Source organism: Dendrobates tinctorius, unplaced genomic scaffold (assembly GCF_039654945.1).
Source record: "Dendrobates tinctorius isolate UK_male_01 unplaced genomic scaffold, ASM3965494v1 ptg000304l, whole genome shotgun sequence".
Lineage (NCBI taxonomy): Eukaryota > Metazoa > Chordata > Amphibia > Anura > Dendrobatidae > Dendrobates > Dendrobates tinctorius.
This window is the reverse complement of record NW_027361971.1, coordinates 1,130,484-1,153,563: the sequence shown is the minus strand read 5'-3', so window position 1 is coordinate 1,153,563 and position 23,080 is coordinate 1,130,484. Positions and strand designations below refer to the sequence as shown.

At 40.7% G+C, this 23,080-nt stretch overlaps 1 protein-coding gene across 1 annotated transcript in view; it reads right to left on the bottom strand.

Moving 5' to 3' along the window:
- Window positions 1-16,770: 16,770 nt before the first annotated feature.
- The window catches only part of LOC141073500 (uncharacterized), a 92,388-nt gene continuing 86,078 nt past the window's right edge, over window positions 16,771-23,080 (bottom strand). The window contains exons 15-17 of the mRNA XM_073560747.1: window positions 20,080-22,638; window positions 17,666-17,839; window positions 16,771-16,969 (exon numbers count right to left, since the gene is read on the bottom strand). Of these exons, the coding sequence (XP_073416848.1) occupies window positions 16,788-16,969; window positions 17,666-17,839; window positions 20,080-22,638 (2,915 nt within the window). The 3' untranslated portion in view covers window positions 16,771-16,787. The remainder of the gene's footprint in view (window positions 16,970-17,665; window positions 17,840-20,079; window positions 22,639-23,080) is intronic.

The following is a 23,080-nucleotide window of genomic DNA, read 5'->3' as shown; positions in this document are numbered from 1 at the left end:
GGATTAACTCCTTGTGAACTTTGGACTGGAACTGCGTGATCCTGAAAGCCGGATTTTTCTCCTTTCTATATATGCAATCTCCGCCACAATGAAGATGTGACTGTGCATGCGAGTGTCTCTTTTCATAGAAGTTTTTAAGAGTTATGGAATAAAATGTTAAACGTATTCAGGAATACATGATCATAAAAATCAAACTGGAGTATCTAGATACACATTGTAAACCATTATTTTATCTCCTTTTCAATAAGAGAAGTGACATTTACTGCTACATTTCCCACTACTACTAGTACAGTGAAGTATTATTACACATCCAATAGACAAATTTCAGTATTTCCATTAATCACAGCATTCACAGCTCATATCAAAGACAAGACCAGCAGAGCAATATTGCTTGTATGTAATTCCATTGGCACAGTTTCAGAAAGCGTTCTTGTCACCGGCCACAGGATACAGGCTGCTGGCCAGTCCGGTACAGAATTCTTTTTGAGTTTTGGCAGGAGGTGCAGGAGGATAGTTGCCTTCAACATGAAAACAGATTATCCATAATGAGCAATATGTGAGCTGTCAGTCATGACAAGTGTAATTAAAATGATTTTATAGCTTTGGAAAAGTGTCTGTAATTAATGACAGCCTAAAGTTAGGTAAAATATGGCTTTTTCTTATATTCTGCATTTAGATTCAGAACCCTGTGTTATAGAGTAACTGTCCTTTTCATTTTTATTTCATAAATCAATAGGACACATGAAAATAAGAAACTTGGCAATATATGTTATCAGAAAAATCTGCTTCATTCTTCGCCAGAACAGACCGGATCATTCAATGTCAAAATTCTCAATTCCTGGGTAAAATCTGTATTCACTGTAGACAGATTGTTACATTACTGACATCGGAGATGAGAGCTGCTACTCAAAGAAAAATTAAAATGACAGTTACTCTTTAAATGAGCATCTAATATAAAAATACCTCCACCTTCTTTGTACACTATGGAAGTATGACAGTGTGTCAGTTTGTATGACCAGGCTATGGCAAACTCTTTATTGGTGCCACGCAGTCAACACGGTGCTACTTCAGTACTGGGGGAGATCCTGGCTACTTACAGCACTCACAACTCTGCTCAAATACAAGGCCGGTTGGACAATATTGCTTATAAGTTCTTCCATTAGAGCAGTGCCAGAATGCATTTTTGTCACCAGTCACTGGGTACAGACCACTTGCTCGACCTGTGCAGAATTCTTTCTGCATTTTAGCTTGCGGTGCAGGGGGATAATTGCCAGCAACAGCAAAACAGACAATAATTGTTCAGTGATGAATGAACAATTATACAGCAATGAATCATTTACACTGTATGCATTTGTTTTCCAAATGTTTTATTGGAGTTTTAATAAATGGGGAAGAAGGTGTAGGGGAGGGAAGGAAAGATGAAAAGGAAAAGAAGGAAAAGAGGAAGGACAACAATGTCCAAATGCAAAGAATACATAAAATGTAACATGTTAATGCAGAAGCATATTATACAATGAACTATTAGAAAGGTAAGTATTTAAGCATATAATATATTAAATTTGTTCCAAGCCAAAGACCTAACCCCAAAGGGGCCTAGGCAGGCGCACTCTGGTCGAAGACCTTAAGAGAACAGCTGCAGCCATCTAGACCATTTCCTAGCATGTTTGGCAAATTGATCATGCATATGTGCAAATTTCAGTTCAAAGGAATGATGAATGCTAATTTTGTCTATAATATCGTTAATTTGTGGAGGTTTTGGATTTTTCCAAAGGAAAACGATATTGTGTTTGGGAACTAGTAAAATGTGCATAATCAACAGCCTGTTAGTAGGGTCAATTTTGTCAGCGTCTAGAGAAAGAAGGGCCAGACGAGGAGACAAAATAAGTCACGTTCCTAAGATAAAATCGATAAGATTTTGGGATATTGCCAAAATATATGCAAAATATTTCCTGGCCTTCCACAACCCCTCCAACACAGCGGAGAACTGTCAGGGTTGATTCTATGGAGTCTTTCAGGGGTATAATACCATCTCGTTAAAAGTTTGAAGTGGGTCTCTTGTAGTGATAAGGAAATGGTAGAGGCGTACGAGAGGGAGCATGCCTGTTCAAGGTCAGGAGGGTCAATTATTGTATGTAATGCGTTTTCCCATTTGATAATATTTTGAGTCTTGACCACTGCAAAGCTATTATTACACCACTTGTAAGTATCCTCAAAACTCCAGAAAATATTATGGTCTATATTACAAATAAGATTAACTGCTGGTTCAGAAATTCTTGGTGAAATAGCAAGGAACTCATGGAGTTTGTCTTTAAGGATGACATATTGTAAGAAAGCAGGAGTAGTAGATAGAAATCTATTCCTGACTTTGTTATAAGGTGTACAAAGAGCACCATTATATAAATCTTTGAGTCTTTTGAGACCAAGTGCAGACCAATCTGGGTCAATAGTCTGATTGGATGCTTGAAAAATAACTGATAAGGTCAAATTTTTTAATGTGACTTCTTTATTAGAGCCTCTTTTTGGAACAGAAAACTTTTTCCAAGCTTCAGAAATAGCTTGAAAAATTGGATGAGAGTTTTCAATTAATTTTTTATGAAGGAGTTGGTTCAGAATTAGTAGATGAAGAGGTTTATAATTGTTAAAAGACAATTCTAGTTCATGCCAAGCTGGTGTCTTATCATGTGACCACCAGAATGCGCTTTGTTTGACTAAATTTACAGTGTAATAAGAAGTGATATTTGGGGAACCAGCTCCACCATAAGATTTATGATTGTAGAGAATGTGTTTTGCTATTCTGGGTCTTTTGTTATTCCATATAAAGGAATTCAATGAGGCTTGGAGATGTGTAAGAGAAGAAGTGGGAACTTTTAAAGGAAGAGAGCGAAGTAGATATAGGATTTTTGGGAAGATGTATGATTTAACCATCATGATTCTTCCCCACCAAGAGAGTCCATCATGTCTAGATATACAAAATTCATTAAAAAGCTTTTTGGTAAGAATCTCTAAGTTTAATTTTTATAAGAGAGTTTATATTTTTGACAAATTTTAGGCCTAGGTATGTCAGCCCATCAGTAGCCCAACCCCAAGGCGAGAGGCCCTCAATTTTTCCTTGGTCTATTCCCAGGTTAAAGCCAAGTATTTTGGATTTAGAGTCGTTTATTTTAAAATAAGAGACCTTGGAAAAAGTCTGGATTAGAGTTTGTAAGGCAGTGATAGAGTTGCTTGGATCGGTAAGGGTAAGAATTATATCATCTGCATATAACGCTATTTTAAAATCTCTATGCAAGGTTTTAATTCCAGAGATCTTTGTACTATTCCTGATTATTTGGGCCAGAGGTTCAATGGCCAATGCGAAAAGCAATGGTGACAAGGGGCAGCCCTGTCTAGTCCCATTAGCTATATTAAACATAGGGGAAAGATGATTGTTGGAATATACCCTCGCCCCACGGCGGAGTACAAAGCCATAATACCTCCCGTGAGTCGAGAATTCATTCCAAATTTTTTGAGAGTCGCTTCGAGAGAAGACCAATTAAGGCGGTCAAACGCTTTCTCAGCATCAAGAGAGATAACAGTGGCTTTGAGGTTTTTCGAGGAAATGAGCTTAATTATGTTAATGAGCCTTCTCGTACCATCTATGGATTGTCTTCCTTTAATGAAGCCTATCTGATCGTTGGAAATTAGTGTCGGGAGAAATTGATTTAGTCTATCAGCCAAGATTTTTGCATAAATTTTTATGTCTGTGTTGATGAGGGATATAGGTCTATAATTAAAAACTTGGCTAGTGTCAGAATTTGGTTTAGGGATTGCGACAATGGTCGCTTCCAGCATCTCTTTGGGAAATTGACCTGATTGGAAAGCTGAATTAAATTCTTTTACAAGGTGAGGGGCCAATAAATTACTAAAAGACTTGAAATAATCATTACTAAACCCGTCTGGTCCGGGTGATTTAAATGTTTTAAGTTTTTTTTATAGTTTCCAGGATTTCTTGTTCAGTGAAGGGAGAAGACAAAAAAGATAAGTCTTCAGAGTTGAGTTTTGGAAGGTTCATGCTGGAAAGGAATGATCCAATCTCTGAGGTAGTTGGCTGCAAATTAGGGTTATTCTGATTAATATTATACAGATTTTTGTAATAATCGGCAAAAGCCTTTACAATATCTTTAGGGTGGACCATAGATGTACCATTAGAGGAAGTTATAGTGTCAATTCTATTCAGTTTCCGTATATTCTTAATTCTGTTTGACATGTATTTTGAAGGGCGATTTATAGATAAGAAATGCTTGCATTTTGCCGATCTAATAGCTGAGTCGTAAAAATTGAATATGAGTTTCCTTAATTGCATTCTAAGATCGGTAAGTTCTGATAATACAGCTTGTTTGCTAGAGGAAACAGAGGATCGACAAAGTTCCTCTTCTTTAGATTTAATTGACTATTGTAGGGTAAGGATTTTATCTCTGTTAACTTTTTTTTTGTCTGGAGGAAATTTGGATCAAAACTCCCCTCAATACCACCTTGTGCGCGTTCCAACAGAAAAATAGATTTAGGATGATGGAGTCGTTTTCACTAAAATAATTCTGTAAGGCTGATCTGATTTCAGATTTGGTGGAGGAGTTATGAAGCAAAGAGGAGTTGAATTTCCACTTGAATTGGGGGTGAGTTGGGGGCCCTATTGTAAATTCTGCAGTTACCGGAGAATGATCTGAAATAGATTTATTAAGTATGGAGACGGAGGAGAACCTTGGCAAGGAGAAGACATCTGTGAGTATCAAGACTATTCTAGAGGCCGACTGATGGCCATCAGAAAAATGAGTAAATTCTCTAGATGTGGTGTTCAAACAGCGGAATGAGTCAAATAGCTCGTGATTATAAATCCAGCTGTTGAAGGATTGCGATCTTTGTCTGCTGGGGGAGGTGGAGTCTAGTGTATTATCTGGCACCATATTAAAGTCACCTAATAAAAGTAGAGTTCCTGAGCGTAAGGTGTCGATTTTTTTCATTAGCTTATTTAGGAAGCTAAGTTGTCTGATGGTGGGAACATAAGTATTAACTATTGTGAAGGTGTGGCCGTTCAAGATGCATAGGAGAATATGATAGTGACCTTTTACGTCCTTGACTTCAGAGAGAAATTCAAAGTAAATTGAATTACCAATCAGGGTTAAAACCTCAGATTTCTTTCGTGGGCCGCAAGACTCAAATACAAATGGGAAATTTTTGAGTTTTATAGAAGGGTGGTTGTCTTTTTTGAACTTAGTTTCTTGGAGGCATACAAGCTCAGGATGTAACCCATTAATTTCTTTACCAGTGGAAAATCTCTTCCAAGGGCTATTTAGCCCCCTGACATTATAAGACACAACTTTTATTTTCATGTTACAAGAGTGGCAAGGACCGTATGAAGTGAGGTAGATGAAATAAGGAAACCAGAGGGCACCTACCTTTGAAGAACTTAGTTAACAAAAAAAAAAACTAAAACTGAAGACCTGTTTTAAACCGAAAACAGAAAAACACAAAACAGTAAGAACAAAATTGTCCTTCAGAAAGACCCTAGCCGGTAGGCTCTAATTCCTTAGTGGGGAAAGTTTGTGTTAGGATCCCATTAGAAGCATCCTTTAGCTGTCAATCATAACTGCACTGTTCCTAGAAGGAAAATAATCTCATGTGATATATGAGTCCATAAAGAAGTAGAGAAGTAAGAAAACCTGTGGAAAGAAGAATAATAAGTAGAGTAATACACTGAACAAATAATCAAAAAGTGTAGAGAGGCCTTTTAACCAGGAGAGAAAATATGTAGGCAGGGTCTTTCCATTGGATCATCCCGTCTCTGAAGAGGGCCTGGGGTCTTGAGAGTTAGAGTTTCTATGGCGATCGGGTATCCTGCAGTAGGACAGGAAATCTCTTCCTTCCTTAGGCGAAAATAGGACGGTCGTCTTTCCTTTGTAGAATACCAAAAGTTTAAGTGGCAAGCCCCATTTATAGGGGATATTATTTTCCCTCAAGGTGGAGGGGACTGGCTTAAAAGACTTTCTGCCTTCAATCGTTTCCTTTGAAAGATCCGTGAATGGCTGAAGGTGAGCATAGGGTTCTGGAAAACCTCCTAGATCTTTAACCGATTTTTGAATTTTTTCCTTGATCTTGAAGAAGTGGACCCTTAAGATGGTATCTCTCGGTAGATCTTTATCGATATTCCGTGGTTTGGGAAGTCTGTGGATCCTATCTATGATGAGATCCTGGACTGTAAGTACCGGTAGTAATTTTTTGAAAATTGTCTTGACGAAGTCTTCTAGTTTATCCGACGAGATAGATTCTTGTATTCCTCTTATTTTCAAGTTGTTTCATCTGTTCCTGTCTTCTATATCCGCAACTTTAATTTTAAGTCTGTGAAATTCAGATTTGAGGTCATGGGTGTCTTTTGATAAATCATCAGTGTGTTCTTCCACTACAGTTAGCCGTTTTTCGTGGTTGTCTAACCTGCTGCTAAATTTATCCAAGGTGGACTGTAAAATTTTATTTTGGTTTTCAAATGATTGAGACATACTGGACGTGATTTTCTGGGCGAGAGTATCCATGTAAGAGTGTATGGATATAACATCCAGATTTTGGGAAGGAGAAGGATTGGTGTTATCCATCTTAAATTTTGACCTTTCCGGCGAAAAGTTTGGTGAATTATCTTCAGACTCAGGACTTGAAGCGTCGCCTGGCGATGTGAATTTTTCAGAAGTTTTACCAGGATTTTTCCTTTTTGATGAGAGAGATGTATCCATGACCTCTTTATGAGGAGATCTGGCCTTAAATGGGTTAACGATACCCACTTGATCTTTAAAGTGAGGATTGTAAGAATCCTGAAATTTTTGTGCTTTTTGAGGAGTCCTATTAGACACTTTCATTGATTTGGACACTGGAGTAGCCTTGTGACTCATCTTGTGCCCTTTTTTGAATCCTGCTTTGCAGTGATTATATTAGAGAGAATTGATATTATTGGTGATGTTTATACTGAATAAACGTTAAAAATATAGAAAATTCTTGTGTCTTCCTATGCCTTTTTATAAAAGGGACTGTGAGGAATGCGATACACCACAGAATCAGGTGGCACTTTTAATATTGTATGATGCATACAGTAAAATCCTTTATTAACTGCGCGCCGATATAGACGCGCTCCCTGTGACTTTAAATGCAGCAGTGACAGGCGGCTAGTCTTCACACAGGGCTCAGTGACGTCAGTCCCCGCTCATAAAATATGTAACAGGGGAGTCGGCAGCTGATACATGGCACCGCTGAAGAAAGGCTGATCACCCCAGTGGAGCCGCACAGGAGGGGTGGGGAGCGGAGGTAACATAGAAATAGACACAAATCACAGACTATTTTGTGTCCTTCCGCCTCACAGATCTGTTATGACAGGAAAATGGCGTACTTGAGATAGGACGTTGAGATGAAAGAGATCCCTCCGCAGCCGTTATAGCTCCCGCAGCCTCGCACAAAGCAGGGGAATATAGCTAAATTAGGACACCCTGGGACTTCCAAAGGGTCTAAAACAGACAAGAGGGGATTCCAAAAAATAAAGTCAATGTCTTTTAATTATGCAACGAGAGAAATCCTGTCAGATTAGGCACAGGGTAGGGACTATTTTGTGTCCTTCCGCCAATCAGCTGGTATATGACAGGATTTTTGTAAAAAAATATCTCCAAAAGACAATAAAAATCTTTAAAATGTGGTAGACAAGCGTGGAGATACTTTTTCTGAGGACAATGACAGCCGGTGGGTAATGGAGGGAGCAGGGAAAGGATTTTTTCACTCACGGTTCAAAATGGTGTCACCTTGCAGTAAAATGGCGGGAAAAGGCCTCAGATTTCAAAAATGTCTTTTTTAATGTCCAAAGCTCAGACAAAGGGTATCAGAATGTACCTCTGAGTAATGAGAAAACAATCCTTCCGTGGGTTAGCGAAGAGAGCGATTTTCTTTTGCTTTATTTGTTGCTTTAGGTGATGCCTCCTCAGAGATCCTGAGCCGTGCGTGTTACACCTCCGCCAGCTCAGGCCACGCCCCTCACTGTATGCATTTGTAGCTAAAGATATAAGAACAGTAAAAATACAGTTTCTTGTTTTGATACATAAAACACCAAAAAAGTAAAAGAATCCTTTAAAATTTCAGTCCGTCAATTATTTTTAAAAGATTTCTAAGGTTTAATGTAAAAAATGAAGGCAGGTAAGTAACATTGATTTGGTAACATTTCCACCATGATTACATTTGGCTGAACTAGTCCTCTGACTGATAAATCAGTTAGTTAGCTTAGTTAGGCTTCATACAGACATAGTCCGTGAAAATTGAATGTCATCCAGTTGTGGTTCGATTTTTTTCACAGACTCATTGACTTGCATTCCTGATTTTGATCCAACCCCTTTGATTAAAATCGTACATGTTTCCAATATTTTCCATGGATCACTCGGTCAGAGGAAAATAGTCAGACATGTGAATCACCCATAGACTATCACAGGTATAAGAACTATCTGTGAAAAACACTAATAGTACCCGTACGCGAAAATCGTATGTCTGAATGAGGCCTTAGACTGCTTTTGAACCTTCTGTTCAAGGTCCAATATGCAGTACATTTGTCATGATACCAGTGCTGGGTGACCGGCACTGCTGGGGTTGATGTTCTGACCTCAGTGCAGACTCTCAACTGCACACCTGGGACCTATTATGGTGGCCTCTCATTGGTTTTGGGGAGGCTTCTTATAGCCTCAGGACGCTCCCATCCCTGTCAGTTATACTTTTGCCCTTGGCATTGTGTGGTGACCCCTGAGTGTGTTAGTGCTGTGTTCTGGTTGCTTGATTCTCTGTGTATGACTCGGTCTGTTCTCTGGATTTTGCTTTGGATTCTGCCTGGTAAATTCTATGTCTGTTTGGTTTTGATCTCTGCTTGGCCCTGACTATCCATTCTGTCTCATCCCTGGTACTTTACTGAGATCTTGTGTATGACCTTTGGCTTTGTCTGACCTCCCGTCTGTTTATCCCTCCTGTACCTCACTTGCCTGTATTGTGCATGACCCCCGCTTTGCCCGAATTTGAGTTTTCTACCTTCTTTGAAAGCAGGATGCTAAGCCCTGCCCCCTTGCAGTCACATGACCGTAGGTCCTGTGCCTGCTTTCTTAACTTCTACATTCAGGTCCCGTGCATCTTTATTTTCCAGCTGTTCTTGTCCACAGGAGTCCCTACGGTGCGGGTGAGTCCCTGCTTTGCGGAGGCTGTACGCTGGCGCTGTCAGGACGCTGACAACATTGTAAGTAGAGTTGAGCGACTTTGGTCGGATCGGGTTTCATGAAACAAAATTTGTTTCAGATGAAACTCGTCCGACTAGGGCAAAAAAAGTCGGAGTTTCGTCCGAAACCCGACCCCAATGCAAGTCAATGGGGAATAAAAGTCGGCATTGAGTGGATGAATTTCACTCAACTTTTATTCAAAACAATCTTTGTGAATCCCTCTTATAGTTTGGTCTCTGTAGTACTTGCTTTTTCCTTAACACAAAATGTTCCATGTCTAGCAAAATAATATTAGACAGTAGACTATATCTTCCTTACCACCTCACTTCAAGCCACATTAATGAGGTTTACTGATTTTATGAAATTACCACTCAATCACTATATAAAGAGTTACTGTATATAACTTTCTGATATGATTGATGTTTGAATTCTTTACAAGGGCATAACCAGAAAATGCTGAATCCCAAAGTGAAATTTTAAATGTCCCCCCTCCTTTCAACTTAAACATTTATTAACTCTATATGAAATTAAAGCATAGGCAATAAGGCACACTTACTAAATTCCATAAACATAAAATATGCTTTGATTATGCCCTTATAACTACAGATTAGGTATAACATAACTATGGTAACTACTAATCAGTAATATGTTAGAATTCTTTTACTGCCCATTAAGATATTGATGCAGCTGCCACGTGTTCCAGAAGCCTTGTTAAGTGATGGCCGAGCTCTTCCTGTAACAACCAGAGACAGTGCCCACACTGTCACTGGCTGTTTCTCTCTCTATAAATGCCAAGATTAATTGTGATTGTAGCATTTAGAAGGCTAGGTAAGAGAGAGGGCTTCTTCTCCCACCCGACCCGCATTTCCACGATGTAATCGCAGGATGCCAATGGCAGTCATGGCAAACAGAGCTCAAATTCTGACCTCCAGGTCTGCCAGATACAGTGGTCTGTTAGACCATGCTAGGATATGTTCTTAAAGGTGTTCTGTCAGTGTCTCAAGTAACTGAAACCAATTACTATAAGGGCTCGCTCACACCATCGTGTTCGCTGTCTGAGTGCAATCTAACAAAACATTGGATCGCAATTGGACCAATGTTATTCTATAGGGCTGTGCACAGGTCTGTTGTCCGGTCCAATTGTTGCCATGGCAATCAGAGGATGGCTCACCCAGCTACGGCAAGCCTGTTAGACCGTGCTCAGTGCAAAACTGACAGGTAAAATGCATTGCAATACTGGTGCATTGCAATGCATTATACCAACGATCAGAGGAACAAACGTTAAAGAGGGACTAAGTAAAAAGTTTTTAAAAAGTTAAAAAAAGTGCAAAAATATTTGTAAAAAAATCACAAAATGAAGAACAGAAAAAACAAATAAAATGATATTAATAAATATATATTTATAGAAAAAAGTACACATATTTGATATCATTGCATCCATCCAGTACTGTAGTTTTCCTCCACATATGGGCTATCAGTGTACTCAGGAGATATTGCACAACAAATTGTCTGGTACATTTTCAACTGTTACCTTTTTCATATTTGCAAAATTTGAGGCTAAATCTTTTTTTTTGGTAGGAAAATGTAAATTTTTCATTTTTCCTTCCACATTGCTTTAATTCTAGTGAATCCCCTAAAGGGTTAATATACTTCTTTAATGCAGTTTTGAGCAGTTTGAGGGGTGCAGTTTTTAAAATGGTGTAACTTTTGGGTATTTTCTGTCACATAGGACCCTCAAAGTCACTTTAAAAAAATGGCCTGGTCAGGAAGGTGAAAAACAGGCTTCGGGGTGAAGGGGTTAACCTGCAGATAAAGAATTAATCTTCAGGTTGATAGTGTTATGAAGGTTCCCAGCAACAGTACTGAAAGTGCAGCACCCAGAAGAAAATGAACGTTATTTCTCACTGGAGCCACTGGCTTTCATTCATGCCGGCGTGCCTGGAGCACGCCTGGACACTGATTGACAACTGGCTCTGCACTATTAACCTGCAGTTTTAGGCTGTGTGCACACGATGCAGATTTGCAGCGGATCCGCAGCGGATTTTACCGCGCAGAAACGTTGCATATCCGCATTGTGATGTACATTAGCCTTAAAATCAATGAAAAAAAAACCCGCTGTGCAGACGGTGCAGATTTTTCCGCGGCACAAAATCCGCAGCATGTTACTTCTTTTGTGCGGTTTTCCATCTCCCCTGTCACCAAATCCGCAGGGGGAAAACCGCGATGGAAAACCGCACAAAAACCGCATGAAAAATGGAAGAAATCCGCAGGAAAAATGCAGGTCATTTGACCTGCGGATTTCTTCCATTCTGCGTGGAAAAATCTGCAGGGCAAAAAAGTCTGTCTGCACTCAGCCTTAGGCTATGTGCACACGTGCGGAATTGCCGCGGATTTGATGCCACAAAAACGCATACAATAAGCAACCCATTGAATTCAATGGCATGCCGCACATGCTGTGCTAATGCTGCGTATTTCTCGGCGGCAAAATCGCATGGCAGAAAAATAAGCAACAGGCTCATTCTTTGTGCGGAATCGCGGGGATTCCGCACACATAGGAATGCATTGATCCGCTTACATTCCGCATGTGGCTATGCCTAACATGCGCAAAGTAAGCGGAAAATGTGCGAATGGTACCCACGGTCTGGAGGAGAGGAGACTGTCCTCCAGTCCCTGGGTACCATATCCCTGTTAAAAAAAGAATTAAAATAAAAAATCGTGATATTCTCACCTTCCGGCGTCCCCCGCAGCGTTCCCATGCCTCAGCGATGCTCCCGGCAAGTCCCGCTCCCAGCGATGCCTTGCGACAATGACCTTTGATGACGTAATGGTCTCGCGTGATGCTACGTCATCTGGGGTCATTGTGGCAAGGCATAGCTGGGAACGGGACTTGTCGGGAACCTTGCGAAGATCGGAAACACTGCGGGGGACGCCGGAAGGTGAGAATATCACAATTTTTTATTTTTTAAATTATTTTTAACATTATATCTTTTTAATACTGATGCTGCATAGGCAGCCTCAATAGTAAAAAAGTTGGTCACACTAGTCAAACACTATGTTTGACAAGTGTGATCAACCTGTCAATCAGTTTTCCAAGTGATGCTACAGATCGCTTGGAAAACGCTAGCATTCTGCAAGCTAATTACACATGCAAAAATGCTAGTTTTTGGTGGGAATTCCGCATGCGGATTTCCCGCAGCAGGGAGTTGCAGAATTACACACGTGTGTACATAGCCTTAAAGGGGTACCTAGGACTATTTAACTTTTTTACTATGAGCCTAAGAACTAACAGGTAGGTAATTGCTATTATCTACCTTTTCTGCCCACTGCTGATGTCTGCCGGTTCAAAATGATCACAAACCACTCCTGCAGGTGATTCTGCAGCTTCCGGTGACTGGGCATGACTGCTGATATCTTGCTGATTGACAGTCGGCTCCCCACTGCCTAACTCGAGTTCAGAAGATGAAAAACTTCTCTGTTGATGTGAACCAGCAGAACTGCTGGCACAAGCACACTGAGCTGGCCCTAAGAAGAACAGGCATGTAGCACGTACCTGCCTGTTAGATCGTAGGCCTATAGTGAAAAAGTAATATAGTAAAAAAAACCTTTAACCCTATTTGCAGATTAACCCCTTTCTGACAGATGACGTACTATCCCCTCCAGGGCCGTATGACTATGACTGTGGACGGGATAGTACATCATCGCGATCAGCTGCGCTCACGGAGGGAGCACAGCTGATCGAGGCCGGGTGTCAGCTGATCACAGCTGACACCCCGACACTATGTGCCAGGAGAAGTCACGGACCACTCCCAGCACATTAACCCCTGGCACACTGCGATCAAACATGATCACAGTGTTCCGGTGGCTTAGGGAAGGATCACGCAGGGAGGGGGCTCCCTGTGTGCTTTCCTGAGACCCTCAGAACAACGCGATGTGCTCATGTTGTTCTGAGGGCTTTCCTTCCTGCAGTCCCCCAGATCCAAGATGGCCGTGGGGACCTTCCGGGTCCTGCAGGGAAGTGGCTTCTCATTGCCTGCTGAGAGCAGGCACTGAAAAGCCTCCTGCGCTGCCTGTCAGATCGCTCTGCAAAGTGTCAGATCAGCGATCTGACACTATATAGTAATGTCCCACACTGGGACAATGTAAAAAAGTTTTTTAAAAAATCATATGTAAAAATAATTTTAAAAAAATTCCTAAATAAATTAAAAAAATATTCCCTAATAAATTCATTTTTGTAAATAAAAAAAACAATAAAAGTACACGCATTTAGTATCGCCACGTCCGTAATAACCCGCCCTATAAAACTGTCCCACTAGTTAGCTCCTTTAGTGAACCCCTTAAAAAACAACAAGGCAAAAAACAACGATCTATCATCATACCGCCGAACAAAAAGTGCAATAACACGCGATAAAAAAGAATATAAATAAACATGGTACTGCTGAAAACATCATCTTGTCCCGCAAAAAACGAGCCACCATACAGCACCAACGAAAAAATAAAAAAGTTATAGCTTGCAGAATAAAGCGATGCAAACATAATTATTTTTATATAAAATTGTTTTTATTGTATGAGTGCCAAAACATGAAAAATTATATAAATGCATTGTCATCATACTGACTCTAAGAATAAAACTGCTTTATCAATTTTACCACATGAGGAACGGTGTAAACGCCCCCCTAATAGAAATTCATGAATTGCTGATTTTTGTTCATTCTGTGTTCCAAAAATCAGAATAAAAAGCGATCAAAAAATGTCATGCAGCCGAAAATGGCACCAATAAAAGCGTCAACTCGTCCCGCAAAACATAAGACCTCACATGACTCTGGGTCAAAATATAGAAAATTATAGCTCTCAAAATGTGGTGATGCAAAAACTATTTTTTTGCAATAAAAAGTGTCTTTTAGCGTGTGACAGCTGCCAAGCATAAAAACCCACTATAAATAGTAAATCAAACCCCCCTTTATCACCCCCTTAGTTAGGGAAAAAAATAAAATTAAAAAAATGTATTTATTTCCATTTTCCCATTAGGGCTAGGGTTAGGGTTAGGGCTAGGGTTAGGGTTGGGCTTAAGGTTAGGGGTGTGTTGGGGTTAGGGTTGGAGTTAGAATTTTCACGCCGTGGCGTTCTAAACATCTGTGAAGCACTTGGGGGTTCAAAGTGCTCACCACACATCTAGATAAGTTCCTTTGGGGGGTCTACTTTCCATAATGGGGTCGCTTGGGGGGGTTTACACTGTTTAGGCACATCAGGGGCTCTCCAAGCGCAACATGGTGTCCGATCTCAATTCCAGCCAATTTTGCGTTGAAAAAGTCAAACGGTGCTCCTTCCCTTCCGTGCTCTGCCATGCGCCCAAACAGTGGGGTCTCAGCATCCTCAGGACAAATTGCACAATAACTTTTTTGGTCCTGTTTTCGATCATTTTTGTGGAAAAAAATATGATTTTTTTAATTTTACAGCTGTACGTTATAAACTTCTGTGAAGCCCTTGGGGGTTCAAAGTTCTCACCACACATCTAGATAAGTTACTTGGGGGGGTCTAGTTTCCAAAGTGGTATCATTTGTGGGGGTTTCCACTGTTTAGGCACATCAGGGGCTCTCCAAACGCGACATGGTGTCCAGCCAATTCTGTGTCGAAAAAGTCAAACGGCACTCATTCTCTTCTGAGCTCTGCCATGCACCCAAACAGTGGTTTACCCCCACATATGGGGTATCAGCAAACTCAGGACAAATTGCACAATAACTTTTGGGGTCCTGTTTCCCTTGAGAAAATAAAAAAATTGACCTGAAGTAATTTTTTGTGAGAAAAAGTTATGTTCATTTTTTTAAACATTCAAAAAATTCCTGTGAAGCACCCGGAGGGTTCATAAACTTCTTCAATGTGGTTTTGAGAACCCTGAGGGGTGCAGTTTTTAGAATGGTGTCACTTTTGGGCATTTTCTATCATATAGACCCCTCAAAGTGACTTCAAATGTGATGTGGTCCATAAAAAAAATGGTGTTGCAGAAATGAGAAATCACTGGTCAACTTTTAACCCTTATAACTTCCTAACAAAAAAAAAAATTGGTTCCAAAATTGTGCTGATGTAAAGTAAACATGTGGGAAATGTTACGTATTAAGTATTTTGTGTGCCATATCTCTGTGATTTAAGAACATGAAAATTCAAAGTTGAAAAATTGCGAAATTTTCAAAATTTTTGCCAAATTTCCATTTTTTTCACAAATAAACGCAAGCTAAATCAAAGAAATTTTGCCACTAACATGAATTACAATATTTCACAAGAAAATATTGTCAGAATCACCAGGATCCATGGAAGCGTTCCCGAGTTATTACCTCATAAAGGGACAGTGGTCAGAATTGTAAAAATTGGCCTGGTCATTAACATGCAAACTACCCTTGGGGGTAAAGGGGTTAATAGCATATTCGTACCTGACAGATTCCCTGTAAGGTCAGGACTTTGACTTGGCTATTCCAAAAGCTTTAGGCCCCAATTCATCAAAACCAGCGATTTTTCATGCCAGCCTTGATGATGGTGCATTGTGGACTCAGATGCTCCTGATCCATGAAGAAGCACATGCCTGGCAAGTGGCATATGCCTATATGTGCCGTGCTACAAATCTTACTCTAAACAATAACTGGAGTAAGATTTCTGTAGTAAGGAACACTACAGTTTGTCATGCCCCCATCACATCACCCCATCATGCCAGATCCCATGTTCTCTTTATCCTTGCCAAAATGCAGCAAACTAGGCCCAAACCATGATAAAACCACCGTGTTTTACAGATGGTTTGAAGTTCCTATGCTATAATGCCATATTTTAGTTTCACATCTGTCTCGGATCCATGGCTTGCTTTGCTTCCCTCACCCTCTGTTTTTTTTGACAGGTCAAACACTCATCCGAGTTTTGAACTGTTAGAGATTTAACCTTTAGACTGGGTTTTCACAATTCACACGTAGTATGATGTTGAAGCCAGTCTAGAAATTCGCATGGACATCTATATCCTTTACGATGTTGACGCACCATGTTAGCAATACATAGCTTTATGCAGCAGATTTGAAAAACCACGTAATGTCCGTTATCTGCTGTATATTTTCTTACAATTGAGTTTATTAAACCCCATTCATTAATGCTGTACTGTTCTAAAGGTCCACAACAGGGAGGTATAAAATGTCATTGTACTTGTCTTACTGGTGCCAAATAATGAAACGTGCACTATTTACAGAGTAGAGTGTCCAGGTCCTACTTCTGCAGTAGTTCATACTGTGTCCTACCACAACTGAGAGGTGGCTCTGGAGTAAAGTTTCACCCCTGTTCAAAATTACACTACTCGTAACCCCCCCCCCCCCCCCGCAAAGACTAACGTTTAATTATTTAACGTCCACTAGCAAAAACAGTATGGCCAAGAAAAATAATGGGCAACCACTTTTAAGCAGTGTGAAAAAATATTCTCTTTCCAAATAGGTGCTATTACAGATTGCAAAGTACAGCAGTTTACTTTAGTATTTGTTTCTATTATTTGATACTGGAACACAGAAATGTTAACTGTCACTTACAGCATTTGCAACTTTCATCAAAAACAAGGTTGGTTTGGCAGTTCTGTCTGAAGCTTATTCCATTTGAACAAAGCCAGAAAGCATTTTTATCACCAGCTACTGGGTAGAGACCATTGGCACGCCCTAGGCAGAAGTCTTTTTGAGTTTTGTCTGGTGTTGGAGGAGGATAGTTACCTGTAAAATAGTGAGCGAAACAGTCACATTGGATGTATCAGCTTAGTACAAGGTACTTGAAAAAGGACATGTCATCAGGTCAAAAAAGGCCAGCTTCAGCTCTTCTTTTAATCCCACTACTCCGCTGAGTATTTTTTAAATGTCAACCATATGTCTTCAGAGAAGGGAACAAGGTTCGCGAGGTCCTCTGGGGTGTGTCTTCCGGCTGCTCTGCAGTATTACCTGTGAGCAATGCCCCTTAGGTAAAGACCATGAAAAATAACACTAAATTAAAAGCTCATATCTCTGGAACCATATGGTGGATTTAAAAAGAAAAAGTAATAAAAAAGGAATATTTGTAAGCAGGGGTCTCAAATAAGAGCAAAAACTGGCCACTTTGGAGATGGTGACAGGTCCTCTTTAAGGACCACATATTGCAGCTACAGGTCAGTACTCCTAGTCGCCAAAAAGAAAACATGCCATTTGGTTCCTAGTAGCCAAACAGTAGATTTTATGTTGTTGTTTTGCATATTAGCCCAAACCATAGTAGTAGTATTCTGCCCTTATACAGAACAGCATATTAAGATGATGGATTCATTCTAATAACAAAATAGTCAACCAGAATATATTCATTTTCTACTGGAATTCAATAGTATTGCTGTTGTTCTAAGAAAGAAAAAATGGTTTAGATGTATAGCAAAGTACAGTAATACTTACAGCATTCACAGCTCACATCAAAGACAAGACCAAAGGAACAATATTGTTGGAAAGTCATCCCATGAGAACAATGCCAGAAAGCATTCCTATCGCTAGCCACAGGGTACAGACCATTGGCTCTCCCAGCACAGAATCCTTTGTCAGCTTTCCTTGGAGTAACATTTTGATTGTTACCTAAAAGACAAGGTGATGATACATTAAAGTAATGAAAAAACAATATAAGAATACAGATTTTTAAAACATGATAAAGATTAACTGTGACAATAACCCTACTCTGCCCTCTGTCCTCACCAGTGACCCTAGACAGCAGCCAGTCACTAGTGAGGGGGACGTAACGAAAGCAGATGCCTCTATATCATTTGGTGCTAATGGCCAAATGGCACAATATGTAGGCTGACAGATTCAGATCTAAAGGAGTAGTGAAACACATAAAATGCCCTTTATCAATGTCTATTTTTAAACACTAACCACTTTTATAATCTGCTTTAGTTTAAAATTATCTATTACTTTCCCTATACAGCTAATAGTCTGAAATTGTGGCCACATCTTCAGTCCCCACTGCCACACTTCTTCTGTCATCATTGTCCAGCAGCTTCTGTTCCCACTGCCTCTTTGACTGAAATGTGATGTCGTCATGGTGAGTAACACTAATGTCACCCCCGATGGTGATTTGTTACAGGGCGGTGATAGTACCTCGTCTCCCGGTACTTACCTGCACGCAACCTCCGATCCTCACAAGATCTCCTTCTCTCCCCCCCTCTTATCTCCTCTTCCCACAATCGCATACAAGATTTCTCCGGCGCATCCTCTCTACTCTGGAACCTTCTACCACAACATAACTTACTCTCGCCTACCATGGAAACCTTCAAAAAGAACCTGAAGACCTACCTCTTCCAACAAGCCTACAACCTGAAGTAACCACAGATCCACCAAATCGCTGCATGACCAGCTCTACCCTTGCCTACTGTATCCTCACCCATCCCTTGTAGATTGTGATCCCTCGCGGGCAGGGTCCTCTCTCATCCTGTACCAGTCGTGACTTGTATTGTTTAAGATTACTGTACTTGTATTTATTATGTACTAGATGTGTGCCCGATCCTATCGCATCGGGAGGGAAGTAACATCATGATGAGGGCAGCTTTGTGGCGCTGGGGGTGGAGGCCCACCCACTTCCGTGCAGTCACAACCGGCAGGAAAGATTGTGTTTTGCGATCTGTGCTGGAGATGGTGTGCGGCGCCACCAGAGGGTGGCCGCACCCAATCTCCAGCACAGGCCTCAAGCCGCAGTCTTTTCTGCTGGCTGTGACTGCATGGAGGTGGGTGGGCAGGCAGCAGTGGGATCCGGCGTGTGTAGTCAGGCAGTGGGTTCTGGCCCACGTCTGGCGGCGGCATCTCTCTCATTACTCCCCCCTCATTACACCCTCTCATTATACCCCCTTTATTACACCCCTTTCGTTATACCCCCTCGTTACACCCCTTTCACAGCTTCATGATCGCAGCAGCGGCCTGGATCCGAGCGGCGGCTGGGATCCCAAGGGCGGTTGGGATTGCAGCGGTGGGCTGGATCCGAGCGGCAGCTGGGATCCTACGGGTGGTTGGGATCGCAGCTGCGTCCTGGATCCGGGCGGCATCACTTGGATGTACCAAAATGGCGGTCGGCGTACTTCCGGTGTGGCGCAGTGGATTGTGGGATTCGGGGACATCCAGACGGAAGTGGATGACAGACAATTTAAGGCAATTATATATATATAGATATCCCTCCTCACATGTAAAGTGCCATGGAATAAATGGCGCTATAATAATAATAAATAATAATAATAATAATATCTGTGAGTTGGTGCTGCTTCTATCACATAACTTTGATGACTACCCCTGATGACCTCTAATTCCACTAAAACAAGTGGTGGGACAAAAAGCTATGGGATGGTAATGACAGAAGCATTGTGGTGACTGTGAAAGAGGCAGCAGTCATTTCTTCCTGCCTCTTTTACTATCATTACAATTGATTCCGTGTGTCCATACGGGCTAATTTGGGGAGTGGGGTCAGAGAAGTTATGGGGAAGTTACTGCCAGGCCATCCTCTTGATGTTGTCCTATGTGAGACTCAATTCAAACAAAACATCACAGGAAGTAAAGTTTAAAAAAAAAATCTATAGGGTTTAGCTATATAGGGAGAATAGTAGGACATTTTAAAATAAAACAAATTACAAAAATGGTTAGGCTTAAAGATAGATATTTCTGCAGGACATTTTATGTATCAGACAACCCCTTTAAAGCTATAATATATAACCAAACTACAGCTAAAAATGTTAGCCTTCCAAAAAAATCAGGAGAATCTAGCAGCTGATCAAAAGTAATACAGAGTTTTTGTGATTTTAAAAGTCTATATTAACAACATTAACACTAATACTTACAGCATTGACAACTTTGGTCAAAAACAAGGTCAGATGGGCAAGATTGTTTGTAGGTGATTCCATTAAAGCATTGCCAGAACACATTTCTGTCCCCCACTACTGGGTATAGACCACTGGCTTTACCAATGCAAAAACCAGAGGAATCACTTTTGGGAATTGTATGTGAGTGACTAACTCCTGAAGGATTGTGTTTATGACTGTTATGTGAGGGAATACCCTCAGAATGACTAGTTTTAGGGATTCCTCCAGACGAACTGGTCTTTGGAATGTTATGAATGGGAATGCTCTCATGATGAGTTGTCTCTGTCTTACTGTTTGGACTGGTCTTGGGGACTTTGTTAGAGGGACTAATCTTAGGACTGCTTTGAGATGGAATACTGTCATGAGTAGCTTTGGGGACGTTGCCAGGTTGACTGGTCTTAGGGCTTCTATGAGAAGGAATGTTTTCATGGTGAGTATTCTTTGGGTTGCTGCTTGGGCTGTTGAGAGAGGGAATGTTCTCATGATTAGTGGTCTTGGGGCTATTGCTAGATGGACTAGTCTTAGGGCTGCCATGAGAGGGAATGATTTCATGGTGAGCATTCTTGGTGTTGCTGCTTGGGTTGTTATGAGAGGGAATGTTCTTATGATGAGTAGTTTTTGGGATGGTGCCAGAAGGATTAGTTTTAGGACTGTTCTGAGAGGGAATGTTTTCATGATGAGTGGTCTTTGGAATGGTGCCAGAAGGATTAATCTTTGGGCTGTTATGAGAGGGAATGTTTTCATGGTCAGTATTCTTGGTGTTGCTACTTGGGCTGTTGTGAGAGGGAATGTTCTCATGATGAGTGGTCTTGGGGATATTGCTAGATGGACTAGTCATAGGGCTGCCATGAGAGGGAATAATTTCATGGTGAGTATTTTTGGTGTTGCTACTTGGGTTGCTATGAGAGGGAATTTTCTCATGATGAGTGGTTTTTGGGATGGTGCCAGAAGGATTAGTCTTAGGGCTGTTATGAGAGGGAATGTTTTCATGGTGAGTATTCTTGGGTTTGCTGCTTGGGCTGTTATGAGTGGGAATGGTCTCATGATGAGTGGTTTTTGGGATGGTGCCAGAAGGATTAGTTTTAGGGCTGTTATGAGAAGGAATGTTATCATGGTGAGTATTCTTGGGGTTGCTGCTTGGGCTGTTATGAGATGGAATAGTCTCATGATGAGTGGTCTTCGGAATGGTACCAGAAGGATTAGTCTTTGGGCGGTTATGAGAGGGAATGTTTTCATGGTGAGTGTTCTTGGGGTTACTGCTTGGGCTCTTTTGAGAAGGAATTTTCTCATGATGAGTATTCTTGGGGATATTACTAGATGGACTGTTCTTAGGACTGCTATGAGTGTGAATTATTTGATGGGGAGTATTCTTGGTGTTGCTACCTGGGTTTTTATGAGAGGGAATGTTCTCATGATGAGTGGTCTTTGGGATGGAGTCAGAAGGATTAGTCTTAGGGATGTTATGAGAGGGAATGTATTCATGGTGAGTATTCTTGGTGTTGCTACTTGGGTTGTTATGAGATGGAATGAGCTCATGATGAATGGTTTTTGGGATGATGCCAGAAGGAATAGTCTTAGGGCTGTTATGAGAGGGAATGTTTTCATGGTCAGTATTCTTGGTGTTGCTACTTGGGCTGTTGTGAGAGGGAATGTTCTCATGATGAGTGGTCTTGGGGATATTGCTAGATGGACTAGTCATAGGGCTGCCATGAGAGGGAATAATTTCATGGTGAGTATTTTTGGTGTTGCTACTTGGGTTGCTATGAGAGGGAATGTTCTCATGATGAGTGGTTTTTGGGATGGTGCCAGAAGGATTAGTCTTAGGGCTGTTATGAGAGGGAATGTTTTCATGGTGAGTATTCTTGGGTTTGCTGCTTGGGCTGTTATGAGTGGGAATGGTCTCATGATGAGTGGTTTTTGGGATGGTGCCAGAAGGATTAGTTTTAGGGCTGTTATGAGAAGGAATGTTTTTATTGTGAGTATTCTTGGAGTTGCTGCTTGGGCTATTATGAGAGGGAATAGTCTCATGATGAGTGGTCTTCGGGACGGTGCCAGAAGGATTCATTTTTGCGCGGTTATGAGAGGGAATATTTTCATGGTGAGTATTCTTGGAGTTACTGCTTGGGCTCTTTGGAGAAGGAATGTTCTCATGATGAGTAGTCTTGGGGATATTACTAGATGGACTGATCTTAGGACTGCTATGAGAGGGAATTATTTGATGGTGAGTATTCTTGGTGTTGCTGCTTGGGCTGTTATGAGAGGGAATGATCTCAAGATGAGTGGTCTTTGGGATGATGCCAGAAGAATTTGTCTTAGGGATGTTATGAGTGGGGATGCTTTCATGATGAGTGGTTTTGGGAATATTGCCAGAAGAACTAGTCTTAGGGCTGCTATGAGAGGGAGTTTTCTTAGTGTTGCTGCTTGGAATGTTATGTGAGTGAATGCTGTCAGGATGATTGGTCTTGGAACTACTACCAGATGGACTGCTTTTGGAATTTCTTTGTGAGGGATTGATCTCATGATGACTGGAAGTTGAACCTATTGAACATTAAGAAAAGAAAAAAAAGATTATCCACTTTTGATATTGTAAATAATCAGGACACTGCTATTTTTCATGGCCTTATAAATTAATAATACATGCACATATACTGAAAGATAATAAATATTGCCTGCAAAATTTTATGATGATTGTGACTACTTGACTGAATAATATTTTTGGCACTAAACTGCAAATTCAATTACTAATCTAATAAACTGATCACTATTCCTAAAGTAATCGACAGCCTCCACAGGGTAAAAAGGAGTAAATAATTTATTTATGACTCTTCAGTACAGTAAAATGTTAAAATTTCACTTTTCACATCTAATTGTGTTAGTAAGTCCATGAATTGAAGCATTCATAGGCTGAAAACCTATCCAAGTGAGACAAAGGTAAGGCCGTCATTTTGACATACTTACCCCATACCTTACCTGAGAGCAC